General features: G+C 40.8%; 2 protein-coding genes across 2 annotated transcripts in view; both read right to left on the bottom strand.

The window, feature by feature from the left end:
* LOC147210233 (MICOS complex subunit mic25a-like) overlaps positions 1-14,937 on the bottom strand; it is a 28,089-nt gene extending 13,152 nt beyond the window's left edge. Inside the window, exons 1-5 of the mRNA XM_086107220.1 lie at positions 14,548-14,937; positions 12,679-12,751; positions 12,229-12,346; positions 10,809-10,932; positions 1,048-1,131 (exon numbers count right to left, since the gene is read on the bottom strand). Of these exons, the coding sequence (XP_085963346.1) occupies positions 1,048-1,131; positions 10,809-10,932; positions 12,229-12,346; positions 12,679-12,751; positions 14,548-14,631 (483 nt within the window). The 5' untranslated portion in view covers positions 14,632-14,937. The remainder of the gene's footprint in view (positions 1-1,047; positions 1,132-10,808; positions 10,933-12,228; positions 12,347-12,678; positions 12,752-14,547) is intronic.
* Positions 14,938-15,091: 154 nt separating this feature from the next.
* LOC147210232 (zinc-binding protein A33) lies at positions 15,092-22,281 on the bottom strand. Its single transcript, XM_086107207.1, has 4 exons — positions 21,602-22,281; positions 20,614-20,753; positions 17,469-17,636; positions 15,092-16,743 (listed from the first exon to the last, which is right to left on the bottom strand). The coding sequence occupies exons 1-4, from the start codon at positions 22,082-22,084 to the stop codon at positions 16,035-16,037; spliced, it is 1,500 nt and encodes a 499-aa protein (XP_085963333.1). The 5' UTR covers positions 22,085-22,281; the 3' UTR covers positions 15,092-16,034.
* Positions 22,282-24,275: the final 1,994 nt, after the last annotated feature.

The following is a 24,275-nucleotide window of genomic DNA, read 5'->3' as shown; positions in this document are numbered from 1 at the left end:
GAAGTGAAAACTTGTTTCAGCATTGTGTATTTTCCGTCGCATCGGGTGGGCGTTGCGTGTATTTAAGCTCCCGCGGCATTACACCTCCATCCGGGTTACGGGTAGTGGAATTTCCGCTTACGCAAGTTCCGGTAACACGTAATATCGTAGTCAAAATGTTAATGCATAGGTTTTTATTCCGGGTGAAGGCTATTCCTTTCCATAGGATTCCGGGGATGGGAATATTTACTGTATACATTAATGGTGGAAACTGTATCTTGGTTTCATGTTTTACATCACAAAAATGTGACATTTGAACAGGGCTCTAAAGACTTTTTCTTTTTATGTTATGAAAGGACGTTTTCGTGTGGGACCTGGAGGAATTGCTTGCCAACAAAAGGCCATGCAAAGGTTCTTATTGGTTGGCACCCGGTGAGGCTGAGACTTCAATGAGAGTACACCTTTTTTTTTTCCAGCCCGGCAAATGTCAGACAGTTGAAAGGGAACGAACACAAATAAAATGACTCCCTGCAGTGGCCGACTGTTGCTAAAATCTCTGATCTTTCGCGTTTGCAGTAACATGCCAGTTTTTATTTTGGGCGAGTTTTAGTTTGTGTAAAAGTGAAGCCTCTGAAACGTCATTGATGTCTGTATGTCCAGCTAGTGTTTTGGGCTGCTCCCTGGACACTCTGGAGGAGGTGGGCAACAGGAGGATGCTAGCTAAACTAACAGCTATGATGGACAGACCCTCCCACACCCTCCAGGCCACCCTGACAGCAGTGGGCAGCTCCTTCAGCCAGACACTGATACACCCGCACTGCAACAAGGAGAGGTACCACCGCTCGTTCCTGCCGACTGCTGTCAGGCTATTGAATAGACAGTCCTGACCTGAAAACCTGGACTCACCCCCACTCACCCATTTTTAATATGGTTATATTTATATTTTATATTTATATACTTTTTGTCTTCTACTTTCTCCCTTTCATAATTTTGCTGCTGTAAATTGGGAATTTCTCCATTTTGAGATGACAAATAAAGTTTTTCTTGTCTTATCTTATGTTTACTCACCCGCCTCTCTATTAGTGCTATTTGCTCCTTGTAGAATGCATCCAGCGCCTTCAGTCGTAACTCTTTCTTCTGGAGCTCTTGAGCCTGAATGAGAACACACACACACACACACACACACACACACACACACACACACACACACACACACATGCACACGCACACACATATGCACACACACACACACAACCAGTTTGAACAAACCCAAAGTCTCAACATGAGTGAATATTAGTTTGAAATTATGAAAACAGACAAAAAAAATATGGTGAAATACCATTTGAGTGAAATTTCAATTGACCAGCAAAAAGAACAGAAAACGCCTCTGAAATGATCCATGTATTCCGCATTGTGATCCATAGCTGATTGTTGAGATGCAGCCATCGTACTTTCTAACAATAAGGAGAAACACTGCTGACTCTCACACTTTGTAGAATCAATTTGTCAGCTACCAGAAAGACACAATAAGGGCCTAAAGACCCAAGATCACAAATAGCGGGCACTAAATTGCATGCGCACTCGAATAGTTTGCGCGTGGACGTACACACGCACGCACGCACACACACACACACACACACACACACACACACACACACACACACACACACACACACAAACTGTGTGTCCGTTCAGTTCACCCAACATATTTTTCCTTTCATGAAGGGTTCAGTGAAACCTACATGGTTGGACATGTATGGAGAGCTTACTTGATGATTAAAATAATCATTTGCAGCAGCCGTACGGTACAAGTAACCACTGCATCAAAATAAGTTTAAACCTACACATCATACTGAAAGAGGTACATTTATAAGATTCATTTTAGCAACACAACACACCTTTAATGGTTAAGCAGTAACAATACCAATACTAGTATTGGCCCGAATATAAGACGGTGTTTTTTTGCATTGAAATAAGAATGAAAAAGTGGGGGTCGTCTTATATTCGGGGTCTAGACATTATACCCATTCACAACGCTAGATGGCGCCAGATATCAATGAAGCGAATGCTGAACTAGACTGCCCAGGCCAAAGTGAACCCCTGCCACGAAGAATAAAAATAAAAATAGCGGTAGCACAAAGAAGAAAAAATAAAAAATAACAGTAAGAAAGAAAAGAGAAGAAAATAATAGAAGAGATAACAGAAAATGGAGATACATAGCGACAATCTGGAGAAAAGTGGGTCGAAGATCGGCCAAGTTAACCGGCAGCTGAGAAGTTGTGATGTAATTTCCATTTCAAAAACCAGAAGCCATTCATTTACGAATGTGATTGCACTTTAGATTTGAATGAGGCAAAATAACATGCTTTTTCTCTCAAATATATTGTTAAAATCATTTGTTTCAGATGCACTGTAATTATTTTCTGTATAAAAATTAATTTGGTGTTCAAAAAGTCTTTTTTCAAACTTGAATTTTGAAAAAGAGGGGGTCGTCTTATAATCAGGGTCGTCTTATATTCGGGCCAACACGGGAGTTGTATCCCTGGAAAGAACAGTAATATTTGATCAAACCTATCAAAACGATATGGCACGTGGAGGCTCCGACTTTTTTAAGGTACAACTATTGTCACAGTGTAAAGCATCAGGGCAAGTCTACAGAAATGCACACAGACACACAAGGAAGAAGATACATCATAATTATCAGGGCTGGTGAACACCAAATCAAATCAGAGGTGTCCTATAAACAAAATGAGGCAAAAAAAAAAGGACGAGGCTTATGCTTTCACAGTCAAGCATCATCGAGTATACACAGTGAGTAGGGACTAAAAGAGTTCATGTGTCAGTTCAATATTAACGATGGAGTTTATGCTTGGGAGGTTAGAGTTACAAGCCAGCGCCTTTAAATAAAAGTAAGCACACTCTTCCTATCTGTATGCCTACTGTGTTGTTCCAGATTTAATTTGCAGCCAGACAGGAAAATGAGAGTGAATCATACGACTCCCCTGTTGTCCCTGCAGGGGTCTGCAAGTCTATGGCAGATAAGAGGCAGCCAGGCAAGACTCAACACACAAGCACACACACACACACTCACACAAATGGGACCCCATTTTGTTTTCAGGAGATGAAAAGGATCTCGACAAACTACATGGGGATGATTTGACTGTGATCAAGCTTGAATATCACTAAAAGTACACTGACATTGCAAAATACAAATTAACCTATATGCTTCGGACTAACACAGCACAATGTGTATCAATTGTAACAATTTGGCCCCTTACGGTCATGGATTTAGGAATTCAGCCTTTCCAGGCAGTGTTTCAGTTTCTACTTATTGCGACGACCTTAACAGTGAACTCGAGTGAAGTGATGCAAAAACCCTGTAAAAATATCCCTCTTCTATAAGTACGATTTTGACAAGCTCAGAATCCACAAAATCTGGTGACCATTGGTCTAATGGACCTTCCACACGACACACGTGCAATTAATTCAAAACTTGCATTGCGATATTAGTCAAATTAAATATGACTACCTCCCTCCCAGTGTTTGTGTGTGTGGGTGGGTGTGTGGGTGTATGGTGTTACATCTGATAAAAGCAGCAGTCTGTTCGTCTTTTTCCCAGTTGTCCCCGTCTCAGTATTTACTCCGCTGGGTTTATTTAACACATAGCTTCCAGCTGGACAATAAATAAGCACTTAATAATAACTGGACTGGTAATTACGACCAGGCAGCTACACAGAGAAGGAAGAACAACAATCTGGGCCATTAGGATTTCTTTTCTTTTACAGCTCCTCTTGCTTGCCATTAACAGTTTGGCCCATTATACAATGACTGCTACCCCCAGAAGATAAAACACTTTAAAATATGAGTACAAATTGTCCCAATTAAAAAAAAAAATCTGCCAAAAGCATCCCTTCTATTTATCATGTCTGGTACTCAGAACATTTGCGGCATCTTAATTATTCTAAATTATTGCTGAGACAACAATAATGGAGTCATAACCTCTGCTAGCTTGTTAAAACGTCAATGATGTCAAGGAAAACATGTTTCTAAATTTTTAGGGGGGCTACTGGGTGACTCTGTGGGGCCGTGTTTGGGACACTCAACAAAAAAAGTGAATTTTTGGGTTTCTTTTTCAGTAAGTGCAGTTTTCCGGTAGCAGCACAACCAAAATCTACCTTAGATGTCAAATGCCCATTCCACTACATTCAATAAAATGAAATAATGATTTCTCTGCCTTAATTAAAGAGAATTTATTTTGGAAAATCAATTGTCAGACTTACATGGATCAGACGACAATCCTGTTAAAAGACAATCATCATTACATTAAATATTAGGGGGGAAAAAGTGTAAAAAATCCAGAATTTGCTCTCTCTGCATCTATCACTGAGCAATTCATAGAACAATGCATCATCATAAAAGCCACAGGCTAACCTAGTTAGATCATCACTTAGTATCTGGCGTAGGGTGCACGGTAGCGAGAGAGCTACCAATCTACCTACACACATGGATCCCCCACTGCCAACCTAATATCTTAACGTGCAGAACCATATCACTTCCAACAGATTACAATTACCGTTACAGGTGTTGACTTATCAGCACGTTAGCCTCTTCCTCTCCTGTCTGCTTCTTTGTTCACAGCTTTCCTCCAATATAGCCTCGGTTATCTCTACGGCACTCCCATCTTTCCCCCCATTGCTCCTCTATCTCTTTAAATTCTCCTCTCATATGCACGACGCTACATCAGAGCCACGAGGGGCTATAGCTATGTCAGGAATCTGTTTAGCCCCTCTTCAGTCTCTCAAAAAACAGAGCTGGAGAGTGGGGACACATTGCACTAATGCTGGCCGCGTTCGTGAATTTACTCATTCACTCCACATGACATATAAATACGTCTTGAAAACTCGCAAAGGCAGCCCACCCAGCCTATTTATACGTTTTTCTTTTTTTTCTTTTTTTGTGCCATGGTGTGGAGAAGGGTCTGACGCGGCCTCTGACGCAATGATGATCAATCTTGTCTGCATTGTAAATAATGTATCATGTTGGTGGCTAAAGAATGTAAAAAGATAGAAAGAAACTCTTTTTCAGCTGAAAAAAAAAAAGAGTCTCGTGTTTCTTTTGGTAGATGGCAAGTTTACATCCCAATAGAAAACAATAATCTGTGGGCCTTGCAAATCAGTCAAAATCCAATAAAACCGCTGGGATCGTGGGGTTTGCTCCAGTGAAAACGGGATTCAATGAGCTAATGAGCGGAGCGCACTCTTCCTTTTAGCACACAGCCACTCTCAAGAGTAATGCATGCCTTTGGTTAGTTAGTTCGCTTGCAGTCCATCTCAGCAATGAATCGCTTTATAATAAAGACAAAAAAAAAATCCCCCCAAAAATCTTCCCATTTCCATGCGATTGGTGAAATGAGCCCGGTCCAACTCCTGAAGCAGCACTACCCGCAGCTGATAAGTGCGCAGGCTTCAAAATAGTGTGCAACAAGCATTCTCCACTAAGAACAGTGGAAAAAAGCGAGGTGATGTGGGCGTAAAATTTGGCCTTTTCTAGCGCACAGAAGGTGATACAAAGATGTAATCAATTACCACGATTGAACAGTAGCGCCCAAATCCCTATCTTCGGACAAATTCATACTTTATATTGAATACACGTCTCTCGTGCGCACCACTACTGTGTATTATTCATTTATTTTTGAAAAATTAGAGCACCTCTCAAGTAAGAGAAGTCATGAAAATCAAGTTTTTTTCTCAGTCGCCCCAGATATCGATCAAGCCCCGGGAAAGAAATATTTATCTAATTTTTCCCTCTTTCAATCTGCTCTTGGACGGTACTTGATGTCCTCCCTGATTGTAAGCATCGCGCCGAGATGGAATAAAACTCATATTTATAAATAATAAATAAGTGGAAGGGAAAATTCTAAGCATATGCAAGCATGTTCATTCAACAATAACCCTTTCCTTCAATTGAAATTCAAGAGAACATCCACATTTAACTTGTTTTTATTCACTTAAATTGCTTAACATTACAGAGATGCAATATAGCTGACTAAATTAGCAGTCGAAGGAGTACATGATAAAACATGAGGCCATTCACCAGCTAATATGTAGCATGGTAATGAAGCTTGTCCCCATCTGCATCAGCTCGCTTTTCTCCAAGCGTGGACACAGCTGTTTCTTTCACACCCATTACCAAAGTCTGAACGTGCTCCCCGACTCAGACGCTGCCGGAGCTCCAGCTGACGACGAGTCATTAAATGTAAACAAGGTAGGTAGGTGAGTCCAATCAAAGGAAACATCTGGATCAATTTACCACTGCAGCTTCACTAACAGATTGATGGACACGAGTGAAAGTGCAACTACCATCTTCCTTGAAACGGAAGCCTCCGATCTAAGAGGTGTCGTGTCCCAATTCATCACCAGGTGCAGCCACTGCAATAAAACAGATGCCTGTTTTTTTCCCTTCTGACGCTCTATGTGTCATGTTATAAGTTACTAGTGGGCATGCCAGGGCAAACATTGCTAAACATTTCAGCAGTGAAACAAATAATTGGTGATTGGAAAAAGCAAAACAAGATTCTGAAGAGGCAACTAAGATAAATGGCGAGTGATGGGAGGCTGCAATACACAATTGTTTGGAATGTAATTATATCAGAGGACATTTGCATATTTGCCAATTAAAACATGTATGACTCATACCCACACAGACACACACACACCCCCAGGGTCAACGCTGTTGGTGCCCTTCTGTTAATGAAAGAAACTAAAATAACTTACATTTAAAAAAGTAATTAGAAAAGAAAAAAATCAGGCATTGTTTTAGGCATTCTGAATTATCTTTAACAAACAAAGTAAAATGGTCCGGGGAAAAACAATGGTCCGCTGACCTTTATTTTATTGCACAAACTTTGGAGTGAATCGCTGAAATCAAAGCGCTTCTGTAAATTTCAATTAAGACTTTTAGAATGTGGCGATTCCACACAGAATGTGTCGACTCCACACAGCTTTTTTCATAGATGCCTAATAGTACTTTCGATTATCACGGGGATTAGCAAACATTTGTCCGTGGAGAGAATACCACACTTTGTATTTAATGTGATTTAATGTAATTTTCCGCATGTCGGACAAGAAGAAAGAGCAGAAGACAGCCATCCATACAACCGCGCATAAATCCACTTGGCCCGTCCTGCTCAGGGTCAAGTGTGTGTGTGTCCGAGGCGAGTAGGGGATGGGAGGCTGCCCTCGCTGACAATGTGTCAGATTAGTCAAAGAGCAGACGCGTGGAGATTAATAACCATTTAGTCCTTCAGACAATAGAACTGAACATGCATGTTTTTGAACTGGGAGAGGAAGGACCGATGAAAGAGCATATAAGCACAGGGAGACTACAAACTACATACAGAAAGGCATGAAGCTTTTTTGCGAACCACGAGACCACCTTAGTTGAGGAGAGACGTTGTCACTGTCAAGGATAAAATGAGTAATCTGTCAAGGTTTTGTAAAGCGCTTTGTTACAGCTGCAGCTGTTGTGAAAGCGCTGTATAAATCAGGATGTATTGTATTGTATTATAAGGACGGTTGCCATCTAGTGCCACCTACAGGGAAGTGCCGAGATCTATTTTTCCATCGAAAAAAGGAATGAATGATGTTGACGTGTTGAGACCAATTTAATAACAAAGTCTATAATCCATTCCTGCATCATGCTTTCTACAGTTTAATAAGTATCCAATCAGCTACAAAAGCAACATGTAGGAGGCACAAAAAAATCATTCATATTCCAAAATATTCACATTTCAAGATTGTTTATTTGTTCCCCATTTTGATGGTGGGATACACTAGATTTATTATTGGCATTGCCATGATTTGAACTAAATTTCCATCCAGTTTATTCTTAAGAAACAGTTTTGATTTGTTTTTTTACAAAAAAAGTGACCATCAATCAAAACATTTCTAAATAGATGATGTGTCACATACATTGAATCTAATGATGCAACCTTGATGAGTATGTTCTTCAGCTTAAGCCCTGCTAAGAAATACATAGCAATATTTATTCTAGATAGCAGTTGACATGAGTTGGGAGTCAATGCAGGAAACTGTTGACTGTTGAAAATTCTGCCAGACCAAACCTGGGTCCACTTCCAACTAAATATCGCAGTCATGTTGATGGACAATTTAAAGTGTCAGATTCGAAATCCAATCAGGTTTCCCCGCAGTTTGACTCCTGTTCATGAAGGATTATATCAGCCATGTTTGAGTGTTTAAGAACAATGTCACCCAAATGTTATTCCTTCCCTACATAAAACATGCCTTGTCATTTGTTCTTCGGGTAACTGGAAAAATGTTGCAAGAATTATCAAGGAAAACTTTTTTTTTTCTTCAGCTGTGAGCAGGATCAAAGAATTAAACTACCGTATTTTCACGACCACAAGACGCACATAAAAGTCTTACATTTTCTCCAATGTTAAAGTGCAGCGTGAAAGACGAAACTAAAGCCCCCCCCCCCCCCCCCCCCAGTTGGGTGCCGGTACGTGCATTGTGCAAAACAACATCCTGAAAACACACTTACGAAGCACCCCCAAGCTATCAGTTATGCGGAGGACCATGGGAATCGAGCAGCCGCGAGAGAATTCAGGATCAACTAATCTACGGTGCTTGGTGCTTTAGTTTTATGAAACGGCGCATCTATCCGTCCAGGTGAGGATGACCGGGGCGCAGCAACATCCGGCGGATTTACAAGGAAATGCTGGCCAACTTCCACTTCTACTGCAGTAAAAAGTGGAATGTTCTGTCTCCAACCACAATACCAACATGGTGCCGCTAAATTTCGACAACCTGGTGAACCACACGGTAGAGAAGAAGAGGGACCAGCACGGTAGCGATATGCACAACGGGGCGCGTGAAGCCGGCTTTTACCGTTGTGCTCGGTTGCCATGGTAATAGACAAGACACGGCCAAAGTGAAGTTGCGAACGGCTGTGGGAGCGATGGCGAACACAGCTTTACTAAGACTGGAAGGCAGCGCCGGGCGAGTTATGCCACAATTCTTCCTCCCACATTCGATGCACGTAAGACTAAATGAAGACTCTAAATAGGGGCTGCCCAACCAGTCAGCATCATTTTGATGCAAATGTACCAGAATATACAACAACACCACGTTTTCATTCAAATCGTAGTTTACCTGAAGGTCAAGTAATCACCAATTGATTATGATTGCCCAAAACTCAATTCCGAAACACAAATTCCCCTGTAATAAATATCAAAAATTAATAATGTCAGGGTGTGTTCATAATTGACCATTAAATTAAAATGACACCTTCAAAAAAAAGTAAACAAAAAGGTCAAACGCAATGCATCTTCACCTGCTCGGGCATTCACGGCGGGTGAATGTTGAGCCATTACGTTCGCTGACGCGATAATAGGAAAATAATCTCATTTGAGTTCCGCACGAATGAGCGCAAAGCTGCCACACACTTGACTTGCATGTGCATATAAGTATTCATAGCACAGGAGAGTGTAATTACAAGGCGCCTTTGGCATCAGCACGTCCAGTCTTGTTGGAACATTTGTTGTGCTCACTATGTCCCTCTAGTGACTTTCTATTAACAGCGGGAGAGTGCTGGAGTGAAGATAAGGCAGCCACTACTACGGCATGCCTTATCAAAGGGCGGGAGGGAAGCAGGTGCACGAGGAGAAGAGTCACATGAAAGAGGCCACGGCTGGCGTGTAAAACAAGCCCTCCTCTCTCCGTCCGAGCAATCCACCGCCACACCACTCCTATCTCCAATTCCAGGAAACTCTCGGCTTGTAATTTAACACTTGCACTGTGCTGATAATGCAGTCTCTGGGGGCAGGAGGCATGAGGTGATCGGTTGGGATGGAAAGGGTGAAAGACCAGCAGAGATACAGTAAAGGGTAAGGAGGAGCGAGAACAGTAGCAGAATGGAAGAAAACAGTGGAGTGGGTTGCAGATGGTAGGAGAGAAGACTGGTGTTTCCACAAGTTGTTGAAAATGAGAGTGAGGGGGCAGAAAGAGGACGTGAATGGAATGATATACTGTATGGAATCCAACAAAATCTCTTCAATCTGATTCAAAAGAAATCCGTACCAGGAAAAAAGATCAGCGCTACATTAGCAGTCATATCCATAAATGAACAGAATACTCAAAGAATTAAAACACACAAAGAAAATTCTACCAATTAATAACAACAATAAATGGTGGCATCTTGTTACACGTTTTCTTTTTCATGTCATCTGCACGAATAGCATTTCATGGTGCAATCCTTTCCCAACATGGTGCCAAAAAAAAGCCATCGCTTTCAGACACAAAAAGCAAGTGCTGTTAGCTAAGAAAAATATTAAATGAATATTTAGAAAATTCACAAAGCTGACCAGTGTGGAAATATCAACATCAATTTAAAAAAATAATAATAATAATAATAATGCATTTAATATAAACCGACCCGAGCCAAGCCAAACTGAGGATTAGTACTGGCTTGGGTGTTTACATGGGTCAGTGATACTTTGGTGTCTAAATGAGATGGACGTCACTGAAAAGGACCAAAACAATTAAAACCAATCAATATAATAATTAATAATAATCTAAATGTGCCATTGACACACACTGCAAATATCATACACAAGAACAGTATGTAGTGAGATAACTGATTTCATCAAGTCAATGCAAAGGGATTGTCATAATTCTTTCAAGGCAAACTGTTAAAAAAAAAAGGGCTCAATTCAGTAGTCACAAAAAGGTGAATGGTAGACAAGTATAAAAAAAAACTAAAACAAACCAAAAAAAATCAAATGTGTGCAGGCGTGCGTGTTCATTTACCAACTGTTTGGTCTTCTCAGCCTCCTGGTGTGTATGTTGTCTATCCCGAGTCATTTCCTTAATCGTCTGCGCCTCTCTAAGGTGGGCCAATTCCTCCCTCAGTTTGCTTTGCTGCCGATCAGTCCTGGAAAACACACACATGAATAATCATGCTTTTATTGCCAACTGGCTCCCGACAAAATCTGATTTCCAAGGCTTTCGAGCCGCAATTGCAAGGCCTCCAATATTGGTTACCTCCAGGGGGCAGCACAGACCATCACTCGGATGGGATACTGTGAGTCATAATGTGCAAGACTTCAAGATACAATAACTAACTAACATATAACAAAAGAAATAAATAAATAATGTATGCTATTTCTATCGGCTGGATAAAAGAAAATCAATATCTAAAATTAAAAACACAACTTTGTGACTCCAAACGGTGATCCAACTTTTCAACTGCCATGCAGGATCCATTTAATGGAAATATTGTTCGAATATTTTTTTTCAAAAAGTCCTAAAATGACACTTGATTTTTTTTTGTCTGCTTAAGTCTAGCAAGTAACTTCTCTAGTTGTGTTTTACTATTTTGTATTTAAATGCAATCAAATAAATTTTTCAACAATTACAAATATTCACATCTGTGTATTATTTTATTCAGTCATCCACTAAAATTAATTTAATTTTAGAAAATGTTTGCTTTTTAGAACAAAAACAGTGAGTGTTTGTAATTATTGAGATTAACTCATTTTAAAGGTGTAAAAAAAAAGTGATTATTATTTTTTAATGGAGTCCCACCATCAGTAAATATTACATTATTGTGAGAGATACTTCGTCATTACTACTTTGCTACTATGCTGTCCACCATTTTACGCAACTTAAAACTATCTTTCACAATATAGTTACTCATTATTCTGGTAGTTGATGCACTCAAGTTTTTCTGTCCGTCAATTTTACCACTTTAGTGAATTGAGCATGGTTAACCCAAAACTAATTTTGACGATCACTTGGCAAGATTGGATATGTGTTACGGGCTTGAACCACGTAGAGCATATCGGACACTTTGTGTGAAAGGTCATGAGCATTTTTAACTCACTATGACATCTGTGATGTTGCAATGCCATTCAACAGCCAATCGAATTTTGAATCTTTGCAACACTTCTGGATGAACGTGGGCCACTCATAAAAACTCTGTGCCAAAGCCCGCAAACTGCATGACAGTTTTTGTCGGTTTCAGTCGCATAGCTCGGTGTGCGTCGGACTTAAGATTCATGTTTTGGGATGTGTGAGGAGCAGAGTTCTTAACATCAAACATGAAATATTTTAGACAGACATGCTAACCACAAGGTCATCATCTTGCCCGCATTTTACTTGGACTTTGACATCAAGAGCTCCAAAAACAACAGTCAGGAATAATAGATATCAATAATTTGATACTAACCTCTGCTCCTCTTTCTTGACTTTAGCAGTTGTTTTGCCGGTGCTGGACTGGGTGCTTAACTGGGCTTGCTGTGGATTCTGCTGTGGTCGGGTGTTGGAGCTGGTGCTGAAAGACGCACCTGAAGTAACCAGTCAGTCAATAGTAAATAGAAAGTTGATGGCTGACAAACTTTCAGTGTGATCACTTTAGACTTTGGATGACGGAACAGGGATTTTGGGGGTTGCCAAGCTCGAGGACATGTTCGGCTTTACGCTCCTGGCACACACAGCTAGCTTCACTTCCATCGTTTGGAAACTCAGGAGCATTGTTCAAATGTTCCATTCGGTTAGTCAGAGTGCACCGAAAACGGTGTGCCGGGGTGCGTTCGAGGCGTTCCAACTCGGGACACAGTGTGCCACAGTACGTCAGGCAGATGGAAACAATTCAAGCTCAAGTTGGATGCAAGAATACCTGCGTCTCTCTGTGCACGCTCTGGAGGAATATTGGCCACACCTTTCATCCTCTGGAGAACATCTTCTGAAAGCTAGACCAAAGAGTGGAAAGAGTGTTTAACAAGACAAAAAACACAAAATGTTTTTTGGGTGGGTTTTTCCCCCCACTTCGCAAAAACAAAATTAGAAAGTGTGAACTTCTTTATTTTTATGGCAGTTAATAGGTAGAAAACGTTTTTTTAAAACACTACCTGTGGACTTTGTACAATGGCAATGGTGACAGTTTCATCCAGGAATGGAACAGAAAAAATTGACTTTGGCTTTAAAAGTTCCAGTGTTATTGAAAGGAAATTGTTCATATTTTGCAAATAATCTGGGAGCAAAGGTTCTTCATTGGATCACTGAAGCTCTTCTTTGTCTTTACATGTGTATGTGTGCCTCTGTCCGCAGCTCCACTAAAAACCATGAAAACCAGTGACTCACTATTTCCAAGACTAACAACATTAGAATGTGCAGTTTCATGTAAAATGACAATTTGGTGAGATCCCCCCCCCCCCACCCCCGAGACATTTTACTATTTTTTTCTGTTATTAATTCATTGTTTTTACTGTCTTTGTTGTTTTATAGTTTTACTCAATGTACAACACTTTGTATGTATGTACTTGTGGTTGTTGTGCTCTGTTTATGAAGTTGAGTTTTCCATTAGAGTATATTTGGTTACTAAAAGGTGGCTTTTTGATGATTTTGTGTTGAAAGTTCAATGTAATATTCGTTGTAGTTTTCAAATTATGATGATTTTTGTTGTCCTGATATTTACTTTTTGTTTTGTGTAGTCACTGGAATTACTTAACTAATTAGAAATAATTGGCATGATAGTATTACGTGGTGCCTGTTTCTGTGTTTCAATGGTTTTACAATAAGATTAAGAGAGTTACTTCTGTATGAAACTGGATTTCAACACAAATGGTCACATCACAAATCTCAACCAGATTGACTTTGCATTAAGAGGTTGGCCATAAAGTGGTGCATTTTCAACCGGTTGAAAGAGTTATAACTTTCTTAATATTTGTCACAGGAAAATTTGAGTTATATAAACGGATTTGTCATTTAAAAAAAAAGATCTCTTTAATAGTGCTGGTCTCGTAAACTGCGCTCATATATGTATTGTATTGTAAACGCGCACACATACCTACTCTTTCCATAATTGTCATTTACGTCTGCGGTCGGGTTTACAAAATTTCGACACTTCATGACACTTGAAGGCACCGCTATCAGGAGCCCAATAGCTGCCCAAACTACGTTCCATGTGTGGCCGTTTATTTCCATCGATGGTTTTAACAACTAAAGTGGACGGGTGACTAAATTTAAAACAGTTAAGTACTCATGACAAGTTGTAACGCAGCTAGTCAACGTTTTGGTTCTGCGGTTAGGGGACCGTTTGGTAACAAAATGTTTAGAATAAAATGTTACTCAATGAAAACATAGTTTTTCTTTAACATATAAGAGAAGTAAAATCCTCAGCGGAAAACAACACCGAATTTATCAGATGAACATAGATTTACTATGAAATTAACGTCTCACCGGAAATGAATCATTTAATTTCAACAAGAGAGACAATATTCCAAAATGCTGCATATTCTAAGGGAAGTCTGGCTCTTCTGCTCCGGAGAAATGCTGCTAGTCCGACAACTTGTCCTTGCACCCTTCTGCATCCTCTCCACATCGTTCTTGCTGAGTTGAACACTCGTTTTAAGAACGGTCCGTTTGAACGAGCTCACAATTGTCCAGATTCAGTGTTTTAGCAAAATAGCGGTTATTGGAGAGTCCTGGGGCGATATGAGTCAAGGTAGCATAGCTTCTCAACAAACGCTAGCTGAATTAGCATTACCTTGACTCCACGCAGGATCCTGACTCTGTCCTCGTCGTCCACACCAAAAGACACTTTTCTCGTCCGACTTTCTCCTGAGCCCATGCTGCAAGAAGTGACACTGACCAAATGGCGTTTGTACTTATTCTACAATTATTTCATGCAGTAATCGCTGTTATTGCGTTGTAACTTTGATAATCGTGTAGCTACTGCTCAATGACAGATGGGTTCGGGTTGCCAGATGCTCGTGTCATCCCCCTTTGCAAGTTTATGGACCGTACAAGACAATAAATGAGGGGTTGAGATTTTACATTTAAACAGTTAGTGCGTGTAATAGTTTATCGAAATATAAATTGTACACTGTTTCATATCGTTAAAAACATTACATACACATATAGTCGTTCACACTTACATGGCAGCCTGAGCTTTTACAACTCAAGATCCTCTTAATAAAGTCGTAAAAGCAAACTCTCCGACTCATGTAATTCCATTAAAACTGCGTGTAATGTCTTTTTTTAGTAGAGTATCCAGTATTATACTATAATTAGTGATAATACCGGACACATCCATATCATTATCATTTATTTGTATATAAAAATGAAAAATCACGTTCACGCTTCAATGTAAAACACAATAAACATATTACAGATTTCCTATGAGATAGCAATCAACAATACACACGTATGAAAATGACCCAAAAAAATACAGTGACTCATGATCCCGAATAATGTCTTGGTAAACAAACTACGATTGGATCAGACTGCTCAATTATAGTGATGCTCTTATGTTACTTTGGTAAATTCATCAATATTGTATTTCCTTTACTGTTGAGACACATAACAGTAGTTGCACGACAGTATTCATCCATCCATTTTCTACACCGCTTATCCTGGAAAGGTTTGCGAGAGGGTGCTGGAGCCTGTACCAGCTAATTTCGGGCAAAAGGTGGACGACACCCTGAACTGGACGCTAGTCAGTTGCAGGGCACATACATATAGATAAAAAAACAACCATTCACACCTACATTCAAGTCAGGCGAGTGTACCACTGCCTACACCATCAGTGACACACTACGGTATTTACAGTATGACTATTTTTGCAATATGAGTATTGAATCAAATAGTGAATATAAATTGCAAACATCAAAGATTGTTTTAGGCCATGTATGAGCAACTGGTGGCCCCTTGATTCACCCCCCCCCCTCCAAAAAACAAAAATTGGGGGAACAGGGGGGGGGGGTTACAAACCCAAAACATTCCAAAAATGCTGATGAACATTCAATATACGTTTTCCATGGAAAACGGGTGGAAATGGCGGTGGTCGCAGCACATATTTTGTCCATATTTAAAAAAGAATTTTTGTCATAAATGTGTGGTTTTATGTGCTACCTACCCCCAGTAGCCCTGGTGAAAAATTGTGTCCCTCTTCTTCATATAAGTTTTCCATCCCTGATTTTGGCACTATTAAAATAAATTGACACTCAGCTTATGAAACACAAGCAGATGTGCTCACAAGCCACACTGGAGTGTGATCCAAGAGCCTGGTGTGTTGGACTGGATACTGAACGCTGGGTAAACGGTATCTTTAAAAGCAACCTTGAAAGTGTAGAGATGCTCCCTTTGGCCTTTAATGGTATGGAACATCAATGTGCCTCCCTCATAGTCCAGCGCCACCTCAATCTTCAAGGGCTGCTGCTTCATTTCGCGCAAGACTACGTTTGACGAAGACTTGCACACTGTCAGTTTGCCATTTTTCCACTGGAGCCGCCAGGACACTGAGTTGTGACCCAGTCGGCTGTGGTCGCCGCGCCGCGGGATGGTCTTGTAACACACCCCCAGCGACCACATGCTCTCGGGGCCCACCTCCACCACCCAAACATGCTCGCCACTGGAAAAGCCCTGGTTGCACATGACCTGCGGAGCACTGGTAAAGCGCTCCTTGTTCTCGACGTGTGGCTGCCTGGTGTCGCTGTACTTGGCCGTGCGCAGATCGTTGCTCAGTTGCAAGTTGGGGTGGGCCGTGCACGAGTTGAAGGTGAGCTCGAGAGGATTGAAGAGGATGCAAAGGAACTCGGCAAGGCGGCTGATTTCGGCTCGGAAGGCCTCGTTCCTGAGGCCTTCCTGCATTTGCTTGGTGTTGAGTGGAGCCTTCGTCGGGATGTTGCAGGAAATTGACACTGTGGCAGCCAACCTTACCTTCTCTTCGATCAGTACAAACCTAGAAAGAATGGGTGGAAAATTGCTTATTTGAGCTCCCTTATTTCATCATCAACACTCTAAAGGACCAACCAACCCACATCAATCCATTTCCCGATACGCTTCTCCTCACAAGGCTCGCGGGGGGGGGGGGGGTGATGGAGCCTATCCCAGCCATCTTCGGGCAGTAGGCGGGGGACACCATGAACCGGTTGCCAGCCAATCACAGGGCATACAGAGACGAACAACCACCCGCGCTCACACTCACACTTAGGGACAATTTCGAGTGCTCAATCAGCCTGCCAGGCATGTTTTTTTGGGAATATGGGAGGAAAACCAGAGTACCCGGAGAAAACCCACGCAGGTCCGGGGAGAGCATGCAAACTCCACACAGGGAGGCCGGAGCTGGAAATGAACCCTCTGCACTGTGAGGTCGATGCGCTTCCAACCAACATTTTTTAGAAAATGAACTGTATGTTGAATTAAGATTTCGATCAATGAAATTATTTCACAATCTGTTCATTTTGTATATCTTATTGATGCTGTCCATGGTTGCAGGGAGCTGCGGACTCCATGTCAAAGATAAGCTACAACCATGGCTGATTGCCAGTCAATCATAGGACTCAGACAGCTATACAGAACATTCTAACTGTCATTTGGCAGAAACTGAATCCACATTATCTATGGCAAAGCAAATGTAGTAATCTAATCTAATTAAAAATAAATAACTAAAAAGTGTTAATATACCGGTTTATGAAGCTGCATGAGTCTGTCATGTTGAGGGCCTCGGTTGCACTTTGCTGGGCATCCACGAGCAGTTTCTGTTGCTCCTCCAGCGCGCCCACGCCTGCCTGCCAGCTGTTTCGACGCTGGCTTTGCTCCTCGTCCAGCAGCTGCTGCAATCTCTCACGGTACCTGAACACAACACCCAAATGAAGCGAAACTGATCGAGTGCCAGCCGGGGAACACATCGATAGAAAGTTGTGCTTGCGTCCTAAATTTACAGGTTTGTTTCCAAATCAGCCAAGTTGTTAATGCTGGAGGTGCCTTAGGTAATTTGCGAGTCGGTTTGGTAAAAAGTTCCACTGGCCCTTTTGTTGGGCTGGCCCTAGGGCCAACGAGGAGCACACCTCAAAACTATTTAACAGGAGAATGTTTTCGAAGGAACTTCTCAAAATTCAAACGTCAATTACACAGAATGTCAATGTGTACCCCTAAATTCCATAGGAATTAAAGAAGTTGCCTATTTTGCCTCCCTCAAAAAGTCAAAATGCCACAGTCAGGAATTCACATTTGTCGATATAAAATAAATCTTATGAGATTTAACCCTTTCATACACCCTGTAACTTGATAACATGATAAACTGTCCACTTTAGTAACTGCTGTCCCTGAAAGGGTTAGATTGTATTTTTACAAAATCCAGTCTTAATCGACCACCAAAGTCATTGTTTAACAGCAGAGGAAAGTTCAATTTTAGTGAATGAATACATTTTACAAACATAGCATTATTATCTTGTTGGACGCTCTATGCATCTCAAATAAATACGAACCTAAAAACAACAACCTGATAAAGTATCAAAACATATCTTTCACATTTTTGTTGTGAAATTGCGAGAACTGTATTTTCCACACCATCAGGTATTTCGGAGTATGAGGCACACCTTCAACGATTGGCCTATTTTAAACAGTTTTCATCAATATGGCAAACCGCATTATAAGGCGCAGAGAATAGAAGCTACAAAATTGGCTGCGGTTGCATCATGCATCCACGAGATGGAGCCACGCTAAAGGGAATACAATACAATACAATACAATACAGATTTATTTATAGACAGCTTTCACAACCGCTGCAGCTGTAACAAAGTGTTTTCCAGAACATTTAAAATCCTACATTCAAGAAATCAGAATATTGATCCGTATAGAACGCACATCGCATTATAAGGCGCACTGTCGACTTTTGAGAATGTCGTAGGAGTTTTAGTGTGCCTTATAGTGCGGAAAATTTGGTGCATGTAGAATCTTGCTTCACTGCCTCCTCAAAGTTTTACCGCTTCAGCTAAGCCTGCTTCAGTCAGGGTAGATTTCTCTGGCTCCTTGTTGGCTCCTTAATTTGCATACCGTAAATAATGATTGAATGAATACTGCATGGGGAGATTAGTCGCATGTAGCAGAGGGGGCAAAGAGTTTAGGGAAGCTTGTGTTGATTTGATTTGAAGTGACAAGGCATTTGAGGGAGTTTGCGCCTCATATCCCTGCATATCCTGTAGCAGGCGCTGGGTAGGTTTTCCAATCACTAATCAAACTGTCAACATCTCCCCATCCCAAATGATAAATGAAACATTTTCGTTTATTCCAGAGTTGTAAAATTCGACCTGGGAGGCGAACTTTCCCTCCGCTGAGACCAGTTATGGAATTACTGTATTGTTTCATTCCTTTTGATTCAGTCATAGACATTTCTACAGTGCTGACAGGTGTCATCATGGGTAAAAAAAAAAAAAACGTTACCTCATTGAAACAAAATGCAGACAAACAACGTATGATTCCAACGACTGCCTGGTACATTAACAGGCATGGATTTTTATCTGTAACCGTCACTCCCTAATCTTGCTCTTCAAGTTTGAAGACACAAAGGGAAAATCTGCTTGTGATATCTGTGTGAAAATAACTGTTCGGATTAAAACATGTCAGGTTGGAAATGGCACAGTGGTCAAATAACAGATCGAACCCAAGCCCCAAAGGGGTTGTTGTCCTATTTTTCTGATGCATTATTCGGATGAGTCCAAAGCAAGGAACCCATATTTGGTAACTTAAATTTCTAGATTTAATAAAAACACTGGAGAACTGCAAATTTTAATCAGATTTATATGGCTTTATATGCGCAAAAATGTGTTTTCGACGCTGTTTTCTAAAATGTCCGTATAGCACATCTCATTTAAATGTCTGTCTATCAGATTTTGGAGATATTTGGAGTTTTTGTTTTTTGGTTAGCGTTATACCAATAAAAGCATGCATAATACAGATTTTTTCATCCATCCATTCATTAACTGAGCCACTTATCCTCACATGGGTCAGGGGGTTGCTGGACCTTATCCCGGTTGACTTGGAGGCTATACCCTGAAGTCATTGGCAGCCAATCGCAGGGGACAAAGAGAAAAACAACCATTCACACTCACAACCACACCTACGGACAATTTAACGTGTTCAATTAACCTACCCTGCGTGCTTTTGGAACGTGGGAGGAAACCGGAATACTCAGAGAAAACCCACGCAAGTACGAGGAGAACATACTAACTCCACACAGGACGGCCATAGCCCAGATTTGAACCCTAGTAGATATATGACCATATTCCTCATTATTTCTATTATTATTATTATTATCATTATTATTTGCATTTATTATTAGTAGTATTCTATAAAAAGCTGATGTGCGAGGGAAAATATGTCTAAAAATGATCAGCCTACTTGCATGGTTGATTAAAGCAAAAAAAAAACAAAACAAAACGATTCACAATGTTTTGCAATGCCCTACAAATGTGACCCATACGGGTCACTAAATGTCAACCCCAGTGTTGTATAAGATCTGAAACTTTGAAAAACAGGTTGTCCACCTTGTCTACCTGTATGCACTTGACCCAGATTACAAATCAGTAAGCAGGCCACTTCCATTCATTTGACAAAGTCAAAACCTTTCACAAAATGAATTCTGGCGATTTGTTATCAGTTCGAGTCAAGCGTGATCCGCATTTTTTCCCTGTCCCGTTGGGCAGGCTTTCCAAAACTCCCAAATTTTAAACGCATAGAATTATATTACAAAATACCAACGCAAAAATGTTCTTTTATTTACTAAGTGTGGTTTATCTTTTTTCTTCTTTTTTTTTTTGTGTCTGCTTACCCTTCGACCAGCCTTGCCATGACTTCCACCGTTGTGACAGCCTTTTTAACCAATTTGTCTCCAACAGCTTCCGAAAGACCCTGCTGCTCCTTCACCTTCTCGACCAGGAAGTCAGTCATCTTTAGCCTGTTGGAAACCACCTGCACATGCACGTTTAGAAACACAAACGAACCTATGATTAAACGGCGTCACTAATCCCTCATACAATCGTTTCATTACATACTGATAGCATGACTGTCCGAGAAAAGTACCAGCGAGGAGTAAAATTTACTCGTGACACTGCAGTTTTTCCACATGTCCAAATCACCTCTAACTTCAGAAATTTCGATTTACGAATTAAGGTTAAATTGTCCCTCTCCACATCCTGAAGTGCTAGTGCTACACTATATCATTGTAATTACTAAATAATGACATTGTTATAACAACGGTAAATGTTTTAATTGCTCAATTAGTTTGTAGTGCTCTGTTCGCAGTGTATGTTAACTTGAGGGACTATTTATTAATTTGACTGATTTTTAGTCAAACACAGTGGATATACAGAGCAAATGAGACAAGCCACAAATTCACTTTCACAGCTATAGGCAATTAAGACTCTTTGGTGAGCCGAACGTGCATGTTTTTGGTATGAGTGGCCGGAGACAGTCCACATGGTGACTATTATGCCAGCCGTCTCTCTGTTATTTGTTATTCATTCATTTCAACAAATGGTTTTTAGATGACCTTTAAATGGTGATTATATAAACTGGCTCTTAAATTAATTTTTGGGAGATTTTTTTAAAACAACTTTACATGTCAAATTTACCTTTCATGCGCAGCTCAATGATGATGAACCAAACAATTAAAATTTCATGATGAAGTGGGCTCATAGACAATCATAACAAAATAAATAAACATTGATTGTGACTTTGAGTGAGGAAAGCAGTCTGGATTGCTGACCCAATTAGTCGGGAATGTAACAACGTGACAAACATGAACACAAGAGCCCTACCTTGCTGCGGACATCGAGGGCATGTCTCATCTCCCCCTCTGCAACGCTGAAGGTGAGAAGGTCATGGTTGTGGTGTAGGCCCTCCACGAAACACTTGGAACACAGCAAGGCCATGTCGGTGGAGCAAAAGTACACCAAGGGACAATGGTGGATGTCACACTCCTTCCCCGTCTGTGACTCCGCGACCACGGGATACTCGTAAAGCTCGTCCGCCTTCGGCTGGGTCTCCACTTTAGCGTCCAACGCTGATGTGGATGCTATGTAGCCGTTGATGATGCTACTTAGTTTGAAGTTCTTCTGCAGGGATTGAACACCCTGAAACTCCAGGCGACATTCCGGACATTGCAGGGTCTTATCGGCGTTGTTGATGGTCTGCATGATGCAAACCTGGCAGTAGTTGTGGCCGCAGGGGAGAACCACGGGGTCCAAGTAGAGCTGAAGGCAGATCGCACAACTGAGCTCCTCTCGCATGGAAAAACTCATGATGCAAGGAGTGGGACCGGGTCTGTTACTAATAATTGCTCATATATCCCTGGTTGCTGTTTTCGGTCTTTTCAAAAGCCACTAGGACTCTCGCGATCAGCAGCGGGCTGAAATACAGGTAAGGCTGCAAGTAGGTCCAACAAGAAAATGAGAAAGTCAGTAACTCTTTGTTTTCATTTGATAGGGCAGCGCATGCACATGCGCACCAAGAAGAACAACATTCCTTTCTCGTGCTACAGGAAACACAAATGCACTATGAGGGTTGTTTGTGGTAAAAATATGAGAAAAAAAAAGAAAAGATCTAGGCTCCTTTGACACAAATTGTACTCTTTCTGACTCCTCTGAAACAGCTCAGAGGTGGTACATACATCACACACGCAAATGAATTTTTGCTGATTGTTCTGCTGGGATGAGTTTTCTTCTTGGATTGTTGTTGATCAGAAAGGTTATTCTTCTCAAAAATGTCATATTAGATGAATGCTTTTGGAGTTCAACACTGGCAAAAGTTGACGCGTTGCTCGGAATTGGGCGCGCAGTAAATGCGGGAACCTGCTTTAGTACACACATTTGAATCACACGGACCAGATGACTCATGTTGAGGGTAAACATGGTACGGAGAAACCCTTGGTGTTTTCACAATGAAAGCCTGTCAGCAGTCACTGTCAGATCAGGTGACAGCGGAAAATGTTACTAATAAAAATAGGGAACAGTTAGCGTCATATGATGTTGTTAAAATAACTACTAGGTCAAGGAAGTGATATTGACAAGGGTCCCAACAGTTAGACAAGGCAATCATGTCTTTCTGACCTGTCTGATGCAAACACACTTGTCAGGTTAGGTTCAGTTAATATGAACTCCGATTAATTGCGCTGATTGTTTGTTTTGGTCAAAGTGTGAAAGCAATCTTTTTTTTTTTTCACAAACAAGTTGACGTGGACCGTTTGAGGAGGTGGTCTCTGTTGAGATCCGTTTCATGGAAGGTATACAAGCCAAAGACATGGCCTCGTGCTAAAAATACAGCAAACACCGTCGGGAAATTTGAAAAAAACAACTGATACTACAGATCGAGAGATGCACCAGAACTGTGATGTAAAATAATCAGTGAAGAAGGGTCGGATTGAACTTGGCCAAATCAGTAGTCAACAAGGTCTGAACTTGGACACGTATCATCGCATCCATCCATTGCTCCAGTTTCGATACCTGCAATCCTGATCCGAGTCATGGCTATTTTCTATCGCGTTTGTCCTCATGAGAGTCACGGGTGATCTGGAGTTCGTCCTATCCAGTTGCCTTTGGGCAAGACGCAGTGCGCACCTTGGTGTGATTAACTGTCAATCAGAAGATTAACAAAAAGAGTTATTGATGAACCGAACACACATGGTTGGTAAACAATTCATATTCCTACATGAATCTATCTAAAAGGTAAGAACTGTAATGGGGGCATTAAAAACAACGTTATAGTTCCCTCATAGAGTTCAAATCTTACTGTGTGAGATTATTGCAATCACACACAAAAATAAACATGGAATCCCATGCACTTAACCACCCAAAAAATACATACAGCAAATGTGGGCAACGTTTTATGCTCCAAGGCAGGATTATTATTATTTTTAATGGACAGCTGTGTATATATTTGTTGCTTTAATCTTGAAATAATATCATCGCCTTTATTTGAATCATTCAAGATGAAAGACTTGAAATGAAATCACATCAGGAAATAGATGAATAAGAAAAGAGTAAAACCAAATGGCTAAATTGATGCTAATTAGACTTTGCTAATGTAAATGCTCGGTGGGCTAAATTGAAGAAGGGAATGGGCCAGATGAAGGCCAGTGGGCTATACTCTCCCACACCTAGGCTACTTTGTATTAAATAAAAATGAAATGTGAAAAAAACAGCAGACTGGCAAGTGTTACATAAGACACAAACGCACAGTTGAGGTAAGCATCTTGGTCACAGACGAGACAAGTGACAATGCAGAATGTTGACATTCTAGTTTTGAATTCCGGTTTATCACATGATCAAATCGATCTTACGCAAGAAAAATAAAAAATAAACCTTTGGATCCTTGGATCTGCATATTGTGTAACCAGTCCTGACCCGAGATGACAAAACATCAGAAACAATTAACCAATCAAGCACAGAATGAAATTGAGTAGAATCAAACATAACGTTTCCACACTCAAATCAG

This window comes from Hippocampus guttulatus, chromosome 1 (genome assembly GCF_054856545.1).
Source record: "Hippocampus guttulatus isolate MCC_2025c chromosome 1, RoL_Hgut_1.0, whole genome shotgun sequence".
Lineage (NCBI taxonomy): Eukaryota > Metazoa > Chordata > Actinopteri > Syngnathiformes > Syngnathidae > Hippocampus > Hippocampus guttulatus.
This window is presented reverse-complemented; position numbering and strand designations above follow the sequence as displayed.